The sequence below is a fragment of the Lemur catta genome, chromosome 7 (genome assembly GCF_020740605.2).
Source record: "Lemur catta isolate mLemCat1 chromosome 7, mLemCat1.pri, whole genome shotgun sequence".
In the NCBI taxonomy this organism is placed as follows: domain Eukaryota; kingdom Metazoa; phylum Chordata; class Mammalia; order Primates; family Lemuridae; genus Lemur; species Lemur catta.
The window spans coordinates 57,050,001-57,071,435 of record NC_059134.1 but is presented as its reverse complement, the minus strand read 5'-3'; the positions used below and the strand labels follow the sequence as shown (position 1 = coordinate 57,071,435).

The following is a 21,435-nucleotide window of genomic DNA, read 5'->3' as shown; positions in this document are numbered from 1 at the left end:
TACCCTTTCCTGAGATGCAGAAAAGCAGAGGAGGAACTGGCATGGCAAGTGGGGGAAAATCACATTCAGCTTTAGATGTGCCAGGATGGAGGTGTCTATCAGACATTCAAGTGCAGATGTCAAGTAGCCACCTAGATATCCAAGTTCAAAGCCCAAGGAAGAAGTCGGGACTAGAGAAGCAGATTTGGAAATTCTCGCTGTGTAGATAGAATACCAGGCCATAAACATGGATGAGATCTCCAAGAGCATGAGTGTGTAGAGAGGAGAGAAGCTCCAAGGATAGAGGGTGGAAAAGGGGACTCAAACAGTTAGTCTGGGAAAGGATTAGAGCCACAAAGGAGACCAGGAAGGAGCAGCCAGAGAGCTAGGAAGAAAACCAGGAGAGCATGGTGTCCATAGGCCAAAGGGTTTCCAAGAAGAGGGAGTGATCAACCGTGCGTGAGGCACTGATAGGTCAGGATAAGACCTAGAATTGACTACTGGATTTAGCAGCATGGAGGTCACTGGTGAACTTGCCAAGGGCAGTTTCTTGGAATGGTGGTATCTGAAGTGTGGAGTAGGGGAGGACAGATGGGAGGTGAGGTTGGGAAGGCACGGCATACAGACAGCTCTTCCAAGAGTTCTGCTGTGTAGGTGAGTGGAGAAATGGGGCAGGAGTGGGAGGAGATGGCGGAGTCAGGGTGTTTAGATGGCAGCTCTTACAGCGTGGAGAGGTTGCAGTGGACATGGCAGGAGCAGAGACAAGGGTTGGGGCCCGGTCACTGAGTGGGTGGGAAGAGGATGAGATTGCTTTATACTTGGGGCTTCAGGTGCCAAGTGATAGGAAGGACAAGATTTAAACAATCAGAGGAAGATGGCCTGGCAGATAAGGCATTGCCTGAGGAGCTTGACAAAGTCTGTACAACTCCTCTTTCTACTGCAGTCAGCCGGGTGGATTCAAAGGTTTCTTCTGGGAAACAGGTACTTGCCTCAGTGGGGGCAGGGAGGCCTTCGGGCTGGGCTGGCCTGGGCTGGGTGTGGCACCCTCCCCGCCAGGCTTGTGCAACCTTGGGCAGGAAGAACAAAAACCAGTGTGTGCCTGGGGCCACAGCAGAGCTTGCAGAGCTCAGAGAAGCTGCAGGAGCCAGGCAGACAGGCCGGCATGGTGGAGTTTGCACCCTTGTCCGTGCCGTGGGAGCGCAGGCTGCAGACCTTCGCAGTCCTACAATGGGTCTTCTCCTTCTTGGCTTTGGGTAAGGTGGGCTGCCGCTGGGGGATGGGAGACCTCGGCACCTGGATGGGGCAGAGCAGACACGCCAGGTGCACACAGCACATTGATGGTAGAACGACATTTGTCCTGCAGGGGGCTTTGCTGCACTCAGAGCCCCTGCCCTGAGAGACTTCCTCAGCCTGCCAGAAGCCTTTTGGAGTTGGGGTGGGATAGAAGCCATTGCTTGTGGCTTCGAGTGGGTTACTTAATTTTCCTGGGCTGCGCTGTGGGTTCCAGCTTGCCACTTGGACAGAGACCAATGCATAGGCTGCCGGGTGGTGTGTGGAAGCCTCTGGGTGATAGTGGGAAAGTTCCAGGCTCCTCAGGCTGCTCAGAGAGGAGGTATTTCCTTCTGTCCTTCCAGAAAGGAAGGAACTGGGACTCGTGGTAGGGAAAGAGAGAGGAACAGGGAAGAAGAGGAACAGGAGGGGGAGAAAAGGTGCAGGCTGAGAGTGGACCGGGGAGTGCATGCCCGGTTCCAGGCAGACCCATGGTCAGATCCTGGCTGGATGACTGACCAGGTGCATGATCGTAGCTGATCCATGCCTGATCTCTCCGAGCCTCTACCTTGTCATCTGCAGAATGGGGATAACGATGCCGGCCTCACAGGGCTGTTGCGGAGGAAATGAGGAAATGTGTTTACCTTTGCCCCGCACAGATGTGGCCTGGCCCCTGGGCTGGGTTCACACGGCGGACGTAGTCTATCCCCTCACCCACCCCATCCTATGGATTTGTGGCCCGAGAGGTCACCCTTGCCTAAACTCCAGCTCTGCTGAAGGGAATATTTTCGAGGAAGGCCTGGGGCTGTGGATTGGGAAGGGAGAGCGAGTGGGAGTATGTGGGATTCTTCATGTCACCTGCTGGCCCCACCCTGGGTAAGAACTGCTACCCCCGGGCCTAGGGCTCAGCCTCTACACACATACCATTGTGCTGGTTGTGAAAATGTTGACGTACTCTGTACACATTGATTGACAGCCATTTCACACACACGTGCATGCACACACACACAGGTGCTCTCTCAGAATCTCCCCGCAATTTTGTAGCTAAAGGATTCATCCCTAGCAAAGCAGGCCCTCCTCGCCCCTGCCCTGGAATCCCTTCTAACCGATCTGCATCTCTGTTCTAATGGTTGTTAAACATCTTAAACACCCCTGGCTCTCCCCATTACACAGATAAGCAGAGAAATTAAGGATTCACCTGCAGCAAGGACTGTGAAAGCATAGAGCAGAGGAGAATTCCACACTGGGGCTGGTCCCGGCCCTGCTGTACCATCACCCATGGGGTGGCCAGGGGTTGGCCTCTTCTTGCCTCCCCTTTCGACAACAAGGGCATTGGCAGTAAAGGAAACAGAGCTCAGGGAGTTTTAGGGACACTGAGCACTGGGTGTGTGGGGGGAAGTGGGAGGCAGGGCAGGAGGGGACAGGGCCAGCTCTGGGGAGGCTGAATGCCAGGCTGAGCTCTCTGGACTGTGCCGGAAGTTGTGAGGAAGTCACGGAAGGGCTTGAATAAGAGGAGGGACCCAGCTGGATTTATCTTTGGTGATATGGGATAGAGGATGGACAGAAAGACGGCTGGGCAGAAAGGGGTCTCCCTTTGCTCTGAGATCCTGAAAGATAGAAACTAGAACAGTTAATCCAATCAGTTGTCACCATTTATTGAGCACTTGGTGAACGCAGAGGACTTTACTGGGGAGAGAGAGGTACGGCAGGGGAGATGGAGTGAATAAAGCAGCCTGGTTTGCTGGGAAAAAATGAGCTTTGAAGTCAGGCCCACTTGGGCTCAAACCCACGCTCCCAGGGTGACACTGGGCTGGCGGCATTCCCTCTCGGGGCCTTCATCTCCTCCTTGAAGGCCTGGAAAGTGGATCTCTTCCTCCTGGGGGCAAGGGCTGGATAGGACAGTGCTGCTAGTGCTGGGAATATGGGGAGAGCTCAGTCTGGGCAGTGTCACCTGCCTTCCGCTCAGAGCTCTGTCCCCTGACAGCTCCTGCTTCCCTCCCCAGCCCAGATCTGCACTGTGGGCTTCATAGGCCTCCTGTTCACAAGATTCTGGGTCCTCGCCGTCCTGTACGCGGCCTGGTGGTACGTGGACATCGACAAGCCACGGCAGGGCGGCAGGCGCATCCAGGCCTTCAGGTGCTGGACCATATGGAAGTACATGAGGGACTACTTCCCTGTCTCGGTGAGTGTTGGGGCTGGTTGGGGTGGGGAGAGGAACTATCCTGGGTGTGCCCCCGAGTGCAGTGACAGGATACCGGGCTGGGAGGCAGGAGGCTTCCGCTACTATGTGGCCTGGGGAAGAGTCCAGCTGTCCTTGGATGGTGGTTTCCCATCTGTAGGGATGTGGGGCCAATCTGAGGACTGATGAGTGCACGGGATTTGGGGGAGCTCTGTGGGGCAGGGAGTGTGGCACATATGTCCCTTAAAGCTACAGACCCATCACAGCCCAGGTTTAGGGGTGAAGGTAATAAACTTACAGGTCCTCAGAGACCATCTAACCCCACACTTAAATTCATCAGATGAGGAGACCGACACCCAGAGAAGGATGGGGTGTTACCAAGGTCACACAGCAAGTCCTTGTACAGAGTTTAAAGTTCATACATTGTGACTACGGGTAAAGGAACGGGAAAGAGCCCTGAGCTGTTCTCCTGGGCAAAGCCCTGTCCCATTCTGGGGCTCAGTTTCCCCACATATCTAATAAGCAGACTGACCCCTCCTATTGTGAGCGCCTCCAAATCTCTGCCATTCTGACTCATGTCACCTCGTGGTCATTGTAGACACTTGGCTCTGGAACTTGAAGGTTGGTCCAGAGCAGAACAGATCCCTGGGTTTGAACAGAACTTTTGGTCCCTTCAACAGACTCTTAGGCAGACTAAACCCTTGATCTAAGCAGCCAGGCAGAGATGGCTTATTGGCCATGGAAAATAGGATGGGGGAGGCAGCGGGGACACAGAGAGGGACATGCACAGGCAGGTGGTCCTCTCTGGAAACAGGCGAGAAGTACAGGGTACTGGAGCTAGACAGACTAGATTCTAGTCCCAGCTCTGCCACATACCACAGCAGCTGGATGACCTTGGTAAGTTACACAGCCTCTCTGAGCCTCAGCTTCCTCACATGTACAATGGAGATGATGCCACACACCTCACTGGGTTGTGTGGATTCAGTGAGAAGAAGCAGGTAAAGCACCTTGCAGGTTTTCTGTAAACTAGTATAATAGCTAGTACTATTTTACTGAGTCAGCAGGGACTCTGGGGAGCCTTGGATGTGACCGTAGTTCTGGGGAAGACTCTGAGAGCCTAGGGCCCTGCTGCTCTGACCTGCACACCTGCGTGGCTTCTCCCAGCCCACCCATCTTCCTGCCTCTCCAGAAATCAGGTCCCCCGCTGATGAAGGGGAAGGGGTGGAGGAAACAAGCCCACAGAAGTTAAACAACTTGCCTGAGTCTTGGGGACTCAGCGGCAGAATCAGCCCCTGCCTTGCTCCCCTCAGAGAGTCCTGGAGCCAAGAAGGACTAGCAAAGTCTGGGTAACAACCGGAATGCTGGAGCCTCTAGCACCCCAGTGAGCAGGGCCTGCAGGGCAAAGGGCAAGGGTGGGGCAGGCTGGGCAGAGGGCAGGAAGCTGCTGGCAGGGACTGTCATGCTCATGAAGGGCGGTAGGTGGTAGATGTTGACAGGCAGAGCAAGATCTAGCCTGGGGGGTCCAGGTGGGGGTCAGTCTTCCACACTCTCCATATGTGCTTCCTCCACAGGGCTTCCTCCAGGGTCTTGTCAGCAAAGACGAGCAGGGCTTGCTGGGTTCCAAGAGCAGCCATGGGCACGTCACGGGCAGAGTCCCCCGTCCCGCCCCAGGACCTCTGAGCTTTGAGATTCTGAACTCCCTTTCCTGCTTCTCCTCTTTCCGGCCTAGGGATCCCTCTTCTGTGCTGGGAAGGTCAGAGTTTCCCTGGGAAAATGTGCTGTGGCCAGCCTGGGAAGGCCTATGGGGCATCAGGTACCAAGCCAAGAAAACCTTAAGCAGGTTCTGGCCCCTGGTAGAGCTCTGTAGCTTCTGGCTCTGGTCTCTCCTCCAACTTGTGAGCTGAATCCTGGGCTCGCCCGGAAAGAAGGGCGACCTACACAGGAACGTGCACAAGCGCAGGCCCAGAAGCTTGCCACGGTGCGGGTCCTGAGCCCCAACGTGCAGCGTGACTAAGGCAGAAGGGACACCTGCAGGTGAGGCTGGGGAGCCCACCGGAAACCATTCCACAGAACTGGGGCTGCTCAACTGAACGTTCTCCAGGGGTGTCCCCCAGGCAGCCCAGGGCCTCCAAAGGACAGCATGTGGCCCCCCTCACACCTGAGTGCTTCCTGTCGCAGGTCTGGCAGACAGGATGCTGAGGCAGCTCCGTGCCCCTCCCCTCTCCACTGTCCTTTCTGCCCCTTCCCCAGCCAGGTGGCTCTTAAGGAAGGTTTCCCAACCTTGGCACTATTGACCCTGGTGGGACGCTGGCCTTGATTGGCAGAAATCCTACGTGCAGGATTATGGCCCACTGCAGGCCCCTTGCAGCGCCGCCTGCCAAGGGTAGGCAGTACCAGGAGTAGCCAGCAGAGGGCGAGAGGATGTTCACGTAGACTTGCGCGTCCTAGGCTGGGAGCCTGCAGGGGTGGGGCTGCTGCCTGCAGCCTCCGTTCTGCAAGCCCTCCGAGCACCCTTCCAGGCACCTTTTTTTTTTTTTTTTTTTGAGACAGTCTTGTTCTGTTGCCTGGGCTAGAGTGCCGTGGCATCAGCCTAGCTCACAGCAACCTCAAACTCCTGGGCTTAAGCAATCCTCCTGCCTCAGCCTCCCGAGTAGCTGGGACTACAGGCATGCGCCACCATGCCCAGCTAATTTTATATATATACATATATATATATTCACATATATATATATGTATATATATATATGTTTTTAGCTGTCCGTATAATTTGTTTTCTATTTTTAGTAAAGATGGGGTCTCGCACTCCTGAGCTCAAACGATCCACCCGCCTCAGCCTCCCAGAGTGCTAGGATTACAGGGATGAGCCACCGCGCTCGGCCTCCTTCCAGGCACCTTTACCGGGCAGGCCCTGCAGGTATGTGGGTGAGCAGAAAGTAGGGAGTCCTAGTTCTTCTGAGCTCCCCTGACATAAGTCACCTAGTCAGCTTCCTAAGGAGCTAATGGTGGAGCATCAGGCAAGGTCCGTTTCCCTTCCTGCCGAAGACCCACCCATGAGCTGGGTTCCCCCACTGTGAAGATTTCACCATCCCAAGCAAATACTGTCTACGCAGACCAAGGCCTTAGGAGGGACAAAGTGCCGTGGCATGGGCTGGGACCGGGTATCAGGCAATGCTGCCCTCATAGTGCTGGTCATTGTCAGAGCCAGGCTTGAGGCAGTGCAGGACACACCCCGTCCCCACCCACTCCTGGGACGAACGCTCAGCTCTTCCGCAGCCTGCCAGGCATCACTCGGGACTTAGTGCCCTATCTCCAGCCCCTACCCTCAGCACACTGGGGTCTCTTAGCCTGAGTCAGTAGGCCTCAGGTGGCCAGCTGTCACCCAGGACAGGACTCTAGATTACACAGTCTAGGATGCGCCCTTCCTCCTGAGATGGCTTCCTTCATTACGGGAAGGCGCTGGCTGTAAGAAGGTCTTCCTTCACACAGAGCTGGGGCCTGTCTCTAGGGACCCTCCCAGAAGTCCTTCCTCTGCCATAGTCAGGAGAACTGACACAGAGCACAGCTGTCCCCTCCACCCTAGGGCAGCCCCACAGGGACTGAGGGCCTCCCACCCTCTTGACTTCCACTGTGCCCCCAGCCAGGCAGCTCTCCAGGGGCTTTCTCCACCTGGGCACCAGTAGTGTTGTGGCCATGTCATCCTTTGCTGTGGGGGCTGTCTGCACCCCTGGCATGTACCCACTCAATACCAGTAGCTCTGCCCCTGCCAACTCCTCCCGTCTAGCAAAGTCCTTACTGCAATCATCTTTTTATCTGGGCTCCGCTTCTGCCAACACTCCCTGCAGTCCCTCCTCCTTACTGCGGCCAGAATAATCCTCACAAAGTGATAAATCAGCAGTAATGACTTCCATGGCTCTTAGAATAGAATCTAATTTCACCACAGTCTGCAAGTCCCTGCACTCTGGGCCCCTGCCCACCCCTCACCTGCCTGTCCTCCCTTTGCCATGTGAGTTGCCGGGCATGAGCCCTGTTACCTGTGCTGGTGCTCTTACTTGGAGTGCACCCTCATACCCCATCAACCACCCCACCTTTCACTTAGGGCCCCCTACAGGGCACCACAGCCTGCTGGTTACACACATGGAGCTGGGCTGCTGGGTTCAAACCCCAGCTCTGCCTGTTTACTGACTGTGATCCAGAGCAAGTTAATGACTTGTGACTCAGTTTCCTCATCTGTTAAATGCGGGCAATGATGCCAATACTTCTCTCACAGGGTTGATGGAGGATAAAGCAAGTTGGTGTACGCAAGGTGCCTGGCACATAGAAGGTGCTGGGAGTGTTTGCCACCTCTAGCACTCTTTCCAGCCCTCAGGGCCTGGCACTTACTGTGTTTCTAAGATATCCTCAATGATAAAACATACCAGTATTTTATGCACTGCTAAGGGAAAAAAGTCTTCCAATTAGAATTGCAAGATGCATCCTGATTTCAAAATGTTTAAAATCAGGGGTGATGGGAAGGTGCGTCTTAGACTCCAGGGAAAGTGTTTGTAGGTGTTCAGTGAGTGTGTGACTATGGCAGGGTGAGAGGGCCGGCTGAGAACTTATCCACTGAGTGGCCTGGGGAGGCAAAAGCCTGACACAGGGCCACACGGGGAATTACGGCCGGTGTCAGGGGGAGTATCCAAGCCTTTCTGTCTAGCCGGCCGTGTGGGAGGAGACAGGGAAGTACCCCAGTCCTTAGACACACACACACACACACACACACACACACACACACACACACACGCCAGAGCCAACCACCTGAACCTAGAAGGGGATTCCTTTGGGTTAGAGCAGTGATTCTCAAACTTTGATGTGTATCTGAATTCCCTGGGAAAGTTCCAGAATCAGAACTTGCTTGCCCAGCATTTTTAACCTGCCAAGTAATCAAGGTACATAAATAGGCCATGAACAGGCCCTCCCTGTGCCAGCCCAAGAGCAGCGCAAGGCAGGTATTGTTGCGGCAGCTGCTTTCTCCTGGGAGAGGAAGCCTGAGGGCTGGGGGCCTTCCAAGTTTGACTAGAAAGGAAACAGCCCCAAAGATAGTTCTGAGTGTCGGGATGTCTCCCTGGGTCTGGAACAAAGGCTTCCTGGCCTGCTCGCTCTCTCTGACGCTCTCTGCAGGAGATGGCAGAACTCAGACCTGAGTCATCTGTGTGGCTTTGGCAAGTCGCTTAATCCCTCTGCATCTAGTTTGCTCCACTGTCAAATAGGCCTGTCACTCCACAGCTAGCCTCCCCAGGGCCGGGCGAGTGTTAAGCCAGCTGCTGGTGTGGCTGCTTTGTGAACCATGAAGGAGCATCAGGACACTGGCTCTTGAGGCTCCTGGTTGTTCCACGGATGCTTGAGGACACGAGGTCATTTGAGGAGAGATGGGACTGGGTAGAGACACAGCCCCTCACTGTCCCCCCTCCCACCCAGGTCCAGTTGCCCTCTCCCCAAGAGCCCTGTGCAGTGTGCTGTGATCTTCTGCGCAGGGACCAAGGAGGGTCTCGGGTTAAAAGTAGCACAACACACCCCGCAAGAACTAAAAACATGTCCACACAAAGACTTGTACACAAGTGTTCATGGCCACGTTATTTGCAATGGCCAAAGGGTGGAAATAACTCAAATGTCCATCGACTGGTGCATGGACAAACAAAATGTGGCGTATCCATGTAATGGAATAGTATTCAGTCCTAAAAGGAATGCAGTGCTGACACATGGCTACAACATGGATGAACCCTGAACACATGCTAAGTGAAAGAAGCCAGACACAAAGGCCACATGTTATATGACTCCATTTGTGTGAAACGTCCAGAACAGGCAAATCCATGGAGGCAGAAAGTAGATTAGTGGTTGCCAGGGGCTGGGGAGAGGGGGAGTGAGTACTAATGGGTAGAGGTTTCCTTTTGGGGTGATGAAAATGCTCTGGAATTGCATAGTGGTGATGGTTACACACCTTTTAAATATACCAAAACCACTGAATGGCACACTTTAAAAGGGTGAATTTTATGGTATATGAATTACATCAATTAAAAAAAAATAGCAACCCCCAGAACATAGCGACCTCACTGTCACCTTCTTGAGCCCCCACTGCCCAGTGGCCCTCCCCACCCACCGGGGCGTGCACCCAGCCAGGGTTTCCCCAGATGTCCGTCCATCTGTGCTGAACAGAACTGAAGGAGCCAGATGGAGACCACGGCACCTCACACACCTTCCCCTCCTCTTCCTTTACCTCACCTGAACCCTGGTAGCAAGCCTGCTAGGGAGGCGTTGTCACCGTCCTGTGGGACAGAGAGACACCTGAGGCTTGGGGGACAGGGACTTGGTGAAGGTCATGTGATAAGCCTGAGGCAGAACCTGGGTCTCCTGACTTCCAGCTCAGGGCTCCTTCCCCACTAGTGGAACCCTGGTGACATGTCGGGACAGGATTGGGGTCAGGGAGCCTTCCTTCTGAAGCAGCCTGCATCAGCCTCATCCACTGGGTTCAATTCTTCCTTCCCTCATTCCCTACTTTTTCCAGAGCATCTCCTCTGTTCCAGGCCCATGCTGGGGACACAGACATGCATCAGACACGTGGTCTCCAATCTTCACAGTGATGTTGTGATAGATTTGGGCACAGGGACAGATAGAAGAGGTTAGTACAGAAAAATACCAGTAGAGACCACATCTGGGGAGGTGGCCCAGTGATGGCCCCACAGTGCACACACAGGATACGCGCGTGTAGATGCTTGGGCTAATGTTGGCTCACTTGCCTGGGCACAGGCCCTCACACTCACCAGGATATTTCTCTATACACGAGTGCTTTTTTATTAAGGGAATACTCATTCATTCACTTCTTGATTTATTTAAAGTAAGTAATACATTCTTGTTCAAAATTCAAAAAGGGGCTGAGTACAGTGGCCCACGCCTGTAATCCTAGCACTTTAGGAGGCCGAAATGGTAGGATTGCTTGAGGCCTGGAGTTAAACACCAGCCTGAGCAAGAGCGAGATCTCATCTCCCCCCCCCCCAAAATAGCTGAGCACGGTGGCACATGCCTGTAGTCCCAGCTACTTGGGAGGCTGAGGCAGGAGGATCACTTGAGCCCAGGAGTTTGAGGTTGCTGTGAGCTATGAGGATGCCACTGCACTCTAGCTGGAGTGACAGAGAGGGACGCTGTCCCCCCCCCAAAAAAGGGACAAAAGTGTAGTTCTGAAAAGTCCTCACCCCACTTCACTTCCCATCTCCCCAGTTCGTGTCCTCAGAGGCAGTTATGACTACCAGTGTCTGTTGTATCCATACACTAGCAAATGTAATTTTCCCTTCTCTGCACAGTTGCAATGTTTTGCATGCATTGTCCTGGTTCTTGCTTTTTCACCTAATAAGCTGTCATGGCCATCTTCCCTATAAGACAGGAAGGGCTACTTCACACTTCTCTGTGGCCATAGCAACACGTATGGATGTTTCACAGTTTGTCTAAAGAGGCCCTGTTGACATACATTTAAGTGGATGACAGGTTTTTGATATTACCAAAGCATGATGCTCCAGTTAGTAGCCTTGTTTAGATGTCATTTTGCGCAAGTGTGAGAAATTCTGTTGGCTAAATTCCTCAGCGGTGGATTTGCTGGGTTAAAAGGTCAGTTGTGTTTCTTGGTTTCAATAGATGTTGTCAAATTGCCCTTAGGGAGGTACAAAATTACCTTCCCACTAGCAGTGAGTGAAAATGTAAGCAAGTGTTTCAGTGCATCAGCAAGGTATATGTTTAAAGAAACGCCCCCACGTGGCTTCCTGAGGAAGTACCTTTCCCAGTGAGCATAACCAGGGACCGCTCTGCTCTGTCTACATTTTCATGTCTAGTACATATGAAGTGAAGAAGTCTGTCTTTGCCTGGGAAGGCAATTGTCCCTCCACCTGTAGTCCCTGCAGACCTCCTGCAAAGGGTCAGTGGGTAACCTGGAGGGCGTGTGGCAGGGGACTGCAGAGGCCATGTCCAGGTGGGCAGGAGAAGATGGAGCTGTCAAGCCCGGATGGGGCCGACGGGCTCAGGGCACTGTTGATGCCTGCAGGCTGCTCTGAGGGGGGCCGGCAGGCCTCTGCGGTCCCCAAGGCAGCAGTAAGAATGCTCCAGGAGTCACCAGCCGAAATCTGCAGCTTGCTGACAAGAACTTTCAGCCTGGCAAAGCTGCGGCGGTTAAGAAGGCTGCCCAGGTCCTGAGGGGACGCAGATCTCAGGGCGGGGCAGGCCTATCAGGGGGCCTCCTGCCAGGGGACTGGATGCGGGGCCACGGGCCCTGTGGACTCTGATGGCCAGGGCTCCCGGAGCACAGGGCACTGAACGGGGTAGGCCCCGCAGTTCCTAGTGGAGTGGGGAAAGGATTGGTCGCCCCCACCCGCACGGTCGCCGCCCACAGCAGTGATCTTTGCAGACTCAACTACCTGGCACCACAGCCTGTCCAGGGACCAGCCGGGAGCGGCGTTTGTTAACTCAGCCCCCCCCCCCCACCTTCCCCCCACTTCCCCCGGGAGCTGCTGCTGACAGCGGCTCTCTCCCCCACTCAGGCCGCGACCGGGCAAGTCGCTGCACTGGCCGGGGTAAGAGTGCACAGAGGGCAATGAAGCTGTGGCGAAAGCGGGGCAGAGGGCCTCCATGGTGCAGGGGTGAACGGGACCGCAGCCAGCCCCCTGGTCTGCCGCTCAACCCAGCGGGAACCCGCTCCTGATGTAGCCTAGGGGTGCTGCTCCCAGGTCTGAAGGGCCGATTTTTCTTGTAGTCGTCCCTCGGTATCCGTGGGGCATTGGTTCCAGGACCCCTGCAGATACCAAAATCCAAGATGCTCAAGACCGTGACATAAAATAGCATTGGATTTGCATACAACCTAAGCACTCCCTCCCGTACTCTTCAAACCATCCCTAGGTTACTTACAATACCTGATACAGTGTAAATGCTATGGAAATATTTGCTGGACTGTACTGTTTAGGGAACAACCAAGGAAAAAAGCTGTACTGTTCGGTGCAAGCACAATCATCCGTTGTTTTTCCTGAATATTTTGCGCCCGAGGCTGGTCGCATCCGCGGACGGGGAACCCACGGGCGCGGAGGGCGGTGCTGAGCGCCGTTACCGGGGCTCTTCCGGCGCGGTGGCGCCCCCGCGTGGCCCTTCGATGCCTTCACGGTGTATGGCGTCCGGCAGCCCCGGGAATTCCAGGCACCATCCAACCTGAGCCGCTCAGCAGCCCCGCAGGTAGCAGACACAGGGACAAATACTGTAGTGACGTTTTACGGATGAGGGGCCTGAGAGGGAAGTAATCCGTCCAAAGCCAGAGTCGAGTCCGTGGCACAGCCAGCCCCACGGCATCTGTCGCCAGGTGCAGTCACACACGGTACCTGAACCTCCGCAAGGACCCCGGGCGGTCAGACGTATGAAGACCCCGAGGCTCAGAGGCGGGTTTTCCCAGGTCGCACAGTGAGTGGCAGAGTCGGGGCTGTGGCACTCAGGCCCACCCCGGCTCACCAGGCTGCCGTCCCTGCAGCTGGTCAAGACGGCCGAGCTGGACCCCTCCCGGAACTACATTGCGGGCGTCCACCCCCACGGGGTCCTGGCGGCTGGAGCCTTTCTCAACCTGTGCACTGAGAGCACGGGCTTCTCGTCGCTCTTCCCGGGTATCCGCCCCCATCTGATGATGCTGACCCTGTGGTTCCGGGTCCCCTTCTTCAGGGATTACATTATGACCTCGGGTGAGTCTCCCCACCCCGGGGAGCTCAGGAAGAGGAGGCTGGAGGTGTGGGAGAAGGAGCTTCAGGGAGGGCTGCCAGCAGTTCTGTGCTTTTCCCAAGAGCATGCGCAGCAGAAGAGCGCCTTGCTGAGCGTCGAGCCCAGCGAGGAGGTCGGGAGGAGGAAGAGGACTCGGGGGACTCCCAGCGGGAGTGGGGTGCAGCGGGGGTACCCCTGGCCTCTGTGGGTGTGGCTGGTGATCCCCTTCTTGGGCTACACCCAGCCTCGCAATCGCTGCTCCCTCACCCCACACCTGATCCACCTTCCTCTCTCTCCAGGGCTGGTCACATCCGAAAAGGAGAGTGCTGCTCACATTCTGACCAGGAAGGGCGGCGGGAACTTGCTGGCCATCATTGTTGGGGGTGCCCAGGAGGCACTAGATGCCAGGCCTGGAGGCTTCACGCTGTTACTGCGGAACCGCAAAGGCTTCATCAGGCTCGCCCTGACACACGGGTACCAAGCCTCTGAGTTCAGCCGGAGATTGACAAGGATTGTATTTTGGTGGGAAGACGGCAGAGAGTAATGTGGGTTCTATTCTGGCAGGGAGATTCTCGGTCCATTCACAATGAAGATTATATTTTGGCGTTTCATGCCCAAATACCTAGAAAAGTTTGCACAAAGGAGACAGGGTGATCAAAGGGCCTAGGTAGGAATGGACATATTCCCCAAAGCTGGTACTAGGCCAGAAACTGATGGGATCTGGAAGAACAGGATTTGGGGCATATTGCAGAGCTGTTTTCCCATCTTGGGGTGAAGCATCTTTGAGAAAAAAAATGCAGATTTTTATATCTGGGAGAACTCTCTGAAGTATTCTGGTCTACCTGTCATGGTGCAACTGAGAAGTTGTGGCCCTGAAAGGGACCTGCCCAAGGTCAGGGAGTGGCCATGAAAGTCCCCTACTTCCAGCCTAGGGCTCTGTCCTGTGTTCCACCTCCTGGTTGCTCAGTCCCTGCAGGAAGCTAGGTGAGCTTTCAGCTTGTGCCTCTTCTGGGGCCTCCCGCATGCCTTCTCCTCTCCTCTCCTGTTTCCCTCCAGGGTACCCCTGGTGCCGATCTTCTCCTTTGGGGAGAATGACCTGTTTGACCAGGTTGAGAACTCTTCTGGTTCCTGGCTGCGCTGTGTCCAGAACCGGCTGCAGAAGATCATGGGCATCTCCCTCCCACTATTCCACGGCCGTGGCATCTTCCAGTACAGCTTTGGTCTCATGCCCTACCGCCGGCCCATCACCACTGTGGGTGAGTCAAGACCCAGGCTGGGAGGGGGTAGGCTACAAAGATAGAGACCTGGGCTGTGTACTGCAAGGGGACATGGAAAAGGGCCAGACACATCCCTGCCCTCATGGAGCTCATGTTCTAGCCTGGGAAACACACACACTAGCAGATCACCCTAACCCAGTGTGGGGGTAGAAGTATAGCAGAGGCACAAAGAACAATGGTCAACTGCTGATTGCTGAGCGCCTGCTGTGTGCCAGGCACTGCACTGGCTGCCCCACATGAAGCAGCTCAGTTTGTCCTAACAACCTCTGAGGCAAGGATTATTGTCCCCATTTCATTGATGACAAACTGAGACTCAGAGAAGTTAAATAACTTCCAAAAGATCACACTGCCTTGAATAACAAAGTTGAGATTTGAATCAGGATCTATCTGACTCTTTATCATGCCAGAGAAAGAGGGTTTAATTCTAACCCAGAGGATCTAATGAGGCTTATTTGGAGAAGCTGGATACCAGGGAAGGGCATTCCAAGTGTGTTAGAATTGTGTGTAAAGTGACCGTCAATAGGCTTTGAATTAGAGCCTGAGGGATATTCCTATAAGAAATGGGCATGAGCTTTACAGCATGGACTTAACATCGTCTTTTTCAGCTATTTGGACATCTTTTTTGCCTTCTTAGATTTCAACTAGGTTCCTCTGACAAAGTTTATATAGAGCGGTCCATTCATCTCATCTCTATCCATCCATTTACTTGTTAGTTGAGCACAGACTTGGTACACCCCAACATAATGACCTTCCCTGTGTCATGTGGTGATATTTTCATGAATTTTAATACTGCTACTGCCTACAGAGTTATTCTGAAGAGGAGAGGGCAGGGGAGCTGCCCCCCCCCCCCAGCCAGGCAGAACCACAAAAAGAAGGTTGGTTAGGGCCTTCCTGATTCCTCCCTAGAATGGGGTGGGGGCCTGCAGGTCAGCATGGAGGTGTGTCAGGGGACGAAGAGATGCCTGGGCTATGAACCTGCCCCATCCTAGAAATACAGGCACTTCCAATCATGGCACCTTAGACTCCCCCAATCATGCAGCCTGAAGGTGAAAGGCATACTCCTGGGGTTTAAAACCTGGCAGTGGTTCTTCCTGGCTATGGGACCTTGAATGAGTTACTTAACCTCTCTGAGCCTCATTGTATCACCTGTTAAATAGGAATAATGACAGGTTTTTATCTCCATAAGATCAAAGAATATAACACATGTGAAGTACCTAGCACATTGCCTGGCACGTTGAAGTAGGGTATTATCCTACTGGTGTTATCCTATCAGAATCTTAGAGTTGCCCTAACATCTTAGAATCCGTTTCCTGAAATTAGGGTTCAAAGGGATGGCAGTAAGAGTGCTTTGCTGCAGGGATGACCATGGGGGTGGGCACCTGCCCCAAAGGCTCCTGTGATTCCAGCAGTCCCCACTCTGGGCCACTGTCCACCTCTGTGCCTTGCAGTGGGGAAGCCCATTGAGGTGCAGAAGACGCTGCAGCCCTCAGAGAAGGAGGTGAACCAGCTGCACCAGCACTATATCAAGGAGCTGTGCAACCTCTTTGAGGCCCACAAGCTCAAGTTCAACATCCCCTCTGACCAACACCTGGAATTCTGCTGAGCACCTCCAGCCAGAGGAAGGGCTGCCCCAAAGGGAAGGGCCAGCATCAGAGAGCCCGGCAGGAGGTGCTGTGATCTGAGAAGGCTTTCTGGAAGCGTTTGTTGGACATATCTTCAGAGCCTTCCCAAACTCCTGCAAATGCAACCAATGTCAGGCCACAAGTCACAGCTGGCAATGTGGAAGAGGAGATCAGACTCTGGCATCCGCAATTTGTATTGCTGCTGCAAAACCTCTGCAAGTCTCCTGCTCCTTGGCCTCTGTCCGCCCACTGGTGAAACGGGGGAGAGGGCTGGAAGAGAATGATTTCTGAGGTTGCTGGCCTCTGTTGTAATCTCTCTCAAACAGTCTGAAAGAAAATACAGGCAAAAGAGAGAAGTAAGGTTTCCCTTCCTCTAACCTTGAGTGACAGCACAAAGAAGCCACCAGCTCCAGCCTCTTCTCCTACAAGCCCCCTTGTCCTGTGCCCTGGATGTCCCAGCTCCTCCATACCAATGCTGGAGAGGAGGGGCAGCCAGTAAGCCCTAGGCACTTTCAAGTTCCTGGGTCCTCTGAGCGATGGAGTGGCAGCCAGAGGGGCCCAGAAAGTGGGTACTGCACTCTGCCACTGACCGGCTATGTGACTGTGGGCAGGCCTCTCCCCCCTCCCTTGGAGCCTCTGTTTCCCCGACTGACTAAGGTGATCTCTGAGTCTCAGCTCTGACATTACGTAGGCTGAGAGCTCCATGAGGGTGCCTCTTACTTGTCCTTTGTAACTTCGTCCCCTGACCTTGGCGCAAAAGGGGGGCTCCATAAATAAGGAAAGGATTCTGTTCTAGCCCTTTTCTCTTCCTTCCTGCTCTCCAACCAAGGGGGCTGGGCAAAGCCTCACCTTTGAGCCCCAGCCTGGCCCTGCGGCCCCGTCTCACCTTCCCACGAGCCAGATCAGACTGGGCCAGAGAAGACCGTGTTAATGTCTTCCTTCCTGAGCCTCCAGCCCTAAGCTCACCACCCCTGGCCCCATCTGTTGGGAAAGACGGGGGAAGGCTCTGTTGAGACACAGGGCAGACCAGCAGAGAATGAAACCACATATAAGGTGCATGTTTGCATGTGTCTGCAGGGTGGGTAAGATGGGGACAGACACCCGGAGGATTCTGGATTTCTGGGTTAGGCACATGTGTCAGTAGTCAGGGAACGGGGGATGGCTGGGTCAGACCAGGGCTTGTGACTCCCTCTCACCCTGTAGCAGGGAAACAGACACTTCCCCACTAGGAGCAGATCACACCAATGACTACCACATGGGGAGCATTTGGAGAAGTGTAAATTTGAGGTCCAGGCCTGGCTCCACACCTGTGCAGTGACCCAAACCTCAGTTTTGTCATCTAAGAAATAAGGATCGCAGTATCCACCTCCAGTGTTGTGAGCAATTCCTGAGATAATAAGCCACTCACATCCTTTGTGTAATGATGTGCAGTCCACGTAAATTAGGAGCCAGGTGATGAACGTTCCCAGGGTCCTGCAAAGGTGCCTGTTATTATCTTATTAGGCAACGTGGCGTAAGGTCACAAGAGGAGAAGGAATAAAGAACAGTGGGGCCTGGTGCGGTGGTTCATGCCTGTAGTCCCAGCACACTGGGAGGCGAGGCGGGAGGATCACTCGAGGCCAGGAGTTTGAGGTTACAGTGGGCCATGCCACTGCACTCCAGCCTGGGCGGCAGAGTGAGATCCCATCTCTAAAAGAAAAAAAAGCAGTGTTGTTCAGAGAAAGGAGTGATGATTTCCAGCTAAGGGGAAGACTTAGAGGAAGTGACCCATGGGCAGCGCTTTGAACGAAGGGCGAGATTTGCAGAGGAGGTAAACAATGGCCCATAATAGTTATCTGCTGCTGTGTATCGAGCCACTTCAATACCCAGTGGCTGAAGACAGCAAGGATTTATTTCTTACAATTCTGTGGGTTTGCTGGCGGGTCTCCTCGAGTCCTGCTGGGGCTCTCAGGCAGCTGCATCCAGCCACTGGGTCAGCTGGGTGGGGACAGCCAGGGGTGCTGGTGCAGCTGGGCCTCTCTCTGTACTGACTTTCAGCATACAGTGGCGGCTGATTCCAAAAGAATGAGAGCCAAGGACTCAAGTCCTAGGCTGCACAACTTGCAGTGTCACTTCTGCTGCTTTCTGTTGGTCAAAGCAAGTCACAAGGCCAGTCCAGATTCAAGGGGTAAGAAATAGGCTTCAGCTCTGCACGGGAAGAGCTCCCTATTACAAAAGGGAGTGGGCACATGAGGGATTATTATGGCCATCTTTGCGAACTACCTACCAAAAATTTAAAACAGAAAGCCTGCAGCAGAATGCCCCCCGCCTCCCCAACCCTGTGCACACGCACACCCTGCCATTCCCTGTGTGACCATGACCAAGCCATTGTGTATCCCGTGGGCCCCAGCTCGGCACCACACCTCTGGCAGTCTCCCTGCTCGCCGGCCCCCATCGCCCCCCATGCTCAGCCACAGTGCGCTGTTCTAAAACAGATCCGACTGCAGCATTCCCTGCTCGAAACCCTTCTGTGGCTCTGCACTGCTAGGCTTTGTACCAGTCTGGATCCCAACAGGAACCAGAGGAGAATTTGAGGAGGGTTTAATACAGGAACAATTTTCCAAGGTGTGGGCACTGTTACCACCTAAGGCCTGGAAGGACAGAGGGAGGCAGCAGTTACCTACGCCAGGAGAGTCACGTGCAGGGCTATCGCTGGTCAAGGGCACAGGCAGCTCCCATGACTGAGGGAGATGAGCCAGGAATGAGTATTCTTGCTTCGCTCTCCTTCCTCCATTCAATCTCCATTGCACATTGCCCGAACTCAGTTGGAAACTGGAGGGAAAGAGGGCTGCGGCTGCAGTCCACGCAGGTGGGTCTCCCAGGAAAGACAGCAGGGCAGAGATGGGTGGCAGTGGATTTGGAGGGGTCAGCGGAAGACAGAGCATGACCCCCTCCAAGCCCAAGCTTCTCAGCCTGCCATCTGCCATGCTCCACCACCTGGCCCAGTTTCCTCCATCCTCATCGCTCTTCCTCCCTCACCCCTAATGCTTCCGTCACTCTGAACCTTTGGCAGTTCCTTGTATCAGCCACACTCTCTCTCACCTCTGGCCTTTTGCCCACACTGTTCCCTCTGCCTGAAATGCCATCTCCCCCTCTCTTATTACCTCCCCCTTGTCTGAGGAATTCCTACTCATCCTCCAGTACTGATCTGAACTATTCAAAGATGGCTTCCCTAATGCCTCTGGTTGAGAGGGGTTTCCCCTGGGTCCCCCAGACTTCACCTTCCTCCACATAGCACTTAGCACCCTGCTGGGGGGACGCTGTCTGGGTAAACCTATGCATCATGCCCCTGCCTCTAGTGCACGCCCTCCAGCCTACCCAACAAGCAGCACCTGCGTCCTCTCTCACAAACAAAACTGGACTCCCTTACATGGTCTCCAATGCCCAGGGTCATGCCTAAACTCCCCTCAGCCTGACCCTTTATCATCTATCCCCTAGGCCTCACCAGCCTCACCCCCTGGGCCCTCTCTTCTGCTACCCCTCACCCCTGCGCCGGTCCCTGCTGTCTGAATGCACACTGCTCTTGCACTTGCTGTGTCTGGGGCATGCTGTTCCCTTGCTCCTGGAACACACTTTCCCCTGACCTGGTCAACATCACTCACCCCCAAAGGTCATCTCCTTTGTCAAACCTCATCCCACCCCACCTGCCCTCAAACTCTGCCCTCTGCCCTGAGTCAGAGTTAGTACCCCTCTGTTGGGCTAGCTTTGGGGGTGAAAGGGTCATGGTCATTAACGAGTGAATGGGCTTCTCTGTCTCCCAACGGATTGGGAACCCCAGGGGTCAACAGTAAATCTTTGCTGCCCTCTGCCCCCAGCCTCACAGCACGAGCCCCGGCACACCTCAGCATCCCCAAGGAGTGGGAATCGGCTGAGTAAATGAATTCTCGCATGGCTGCTCTTCACAATCCACACATGCCATGCCTGGGGCAGGGATGACAGGGAGAAGACCCAAGCCTTGCCTTGGAGGATGATTAAATTAGTTGGCTGTTGCTGTATAACAAATCACTCCCAGGCTTAGCTGCTTTAAACAGCAAACATTTATTGTCTCACGGTTTCCGAGGGTCAGAAATCTGGGAGTGGCTTAGCTAAGTGGCTCTGGCTTGTGGTTTCCACCAGGTTGCAGCTGGTGGGGGCTGTGGTCTCTGAAGGCTTGAGTCAGGCTGGAAGACTCACTTCCAAGCTCCCTCATGTGGCTGTTGGCAGGAGGCTTGTTCCTTGCTGTGTGGGCCTGTCCATGGGGCTGCCAGTGACATGGCTCCTCCCAGAGCGAGTGAGCCAAGGGAGAGAGGCCACCTGCCTTTGATGACCTGGTCTCTGAGTCATGTGCCAGCAATTCTACCCTATTCTATTGATTAGATGAGAGTCACTAAGTCCAGCCCACACTCCATACAGGGTGTGACTGCAGGAGGTGGGACCACTGGAGGCCAGTTGGAAGCTGGCTGTCACAGTGACCGTAGATGGCCCCTCAGGGACTAGACCGGGCTGTGCCAATGCTGTGTGCTGCTGCATGGGGCAGCTCACCTTGGAGGACAGAGACTGAGCTGGCCATATAGAGGGGGCCCAAATGGGGGGGGGCAACAGTTTGAGCAAAGGCTGGAGGTACTGGAGGTAGGAATGGTGGCTGTGAGCCCTTGGCCTGGGCTGGGATGGAGTACAAGGAGCTGTTAGACTTGGGGATGCCAGGATGGGATATGGGGGGATGGGGAGGGACTTGAGGGGCCAGACGGAAGAGGACTCTCCCTTCTTCATAGCAGCTGTGGAGGCCCCAAGTTGAAGACATCAGCAGCACAAGATAGGAGTATAGAGCCCCAATCTCAGAGGAGGGCTGCCCAAGAGAGCCACCCAAACAGGAGTATCCACACTGGACTCTGTGTGTGCAAAAAGAAAAAAAAAACATCCTTTTTACTGAGTTAAGCCACAGGGATTGGGGAGCGTTCATTACAGCAGCTGGCCTCCCCAACTAATGTGCCAGGAGCTACACATACAAGCGTTCAATTATTAATTTAGCACCTCCTAACCGATACCTCCTGGGGGCCTCACCACTGTGTGGGGAGAGCAGCCTCCTCCCCCCGGACATCCAGATGCAGACAGAGGACACAGACTTTGTCAGCCGTGGTGGCAGAGGGTCAGAGGCCCTCAAGTGATGGGGATGACTGCAGTCTCCTCTGGAAATCAGGCTGCCTTTTGACCTAGGGAGAAGTTCTCAGACATTATCACCCAAGGGACAAAGGCCTGCTGGGGCCGTCTGTCTGATACTGCTTTATGGTGACTGGGTGGCAGGTGGCACAGGGGTCAGCCAGCACAGCACAACCAGCAGCCACGT

The 21,435-nt window shown here is 54.4% G+C and overlaps 1 protein-coding gene across 1 annotated transcript; it reads left to right on the top strand.

Moving 5' to 3' along the window:
• Positions 1–1,093: 1,093 nt before the first annotated feature.
• On the top strand, positions 1,094–16,842 carry MOGAT2 (monoacylglycerol O-acyltransferase 2). Its single transcript, XM_045555439.1, has 6 exons — positions 1,094–1,232; positions 3,252–3,430; positions 12,954–13,158; positions 13,474–13,648; positions 14,231–14,430; positions 15,900–16,842. Exons 1-6 carry the CDS (start codon positions 1,142–1,144, stop codon positions 16,052–16,054), a joined length of 1,005 nt encoding a protein of 334 aa, XP_045411395.1. The 5' UTR covers positions 1,094–1,141; the 3' UTR covers positions 16,055–16,842.
• Positions 16,843–21,435: the final 4,593 nt, after the last annotated feature.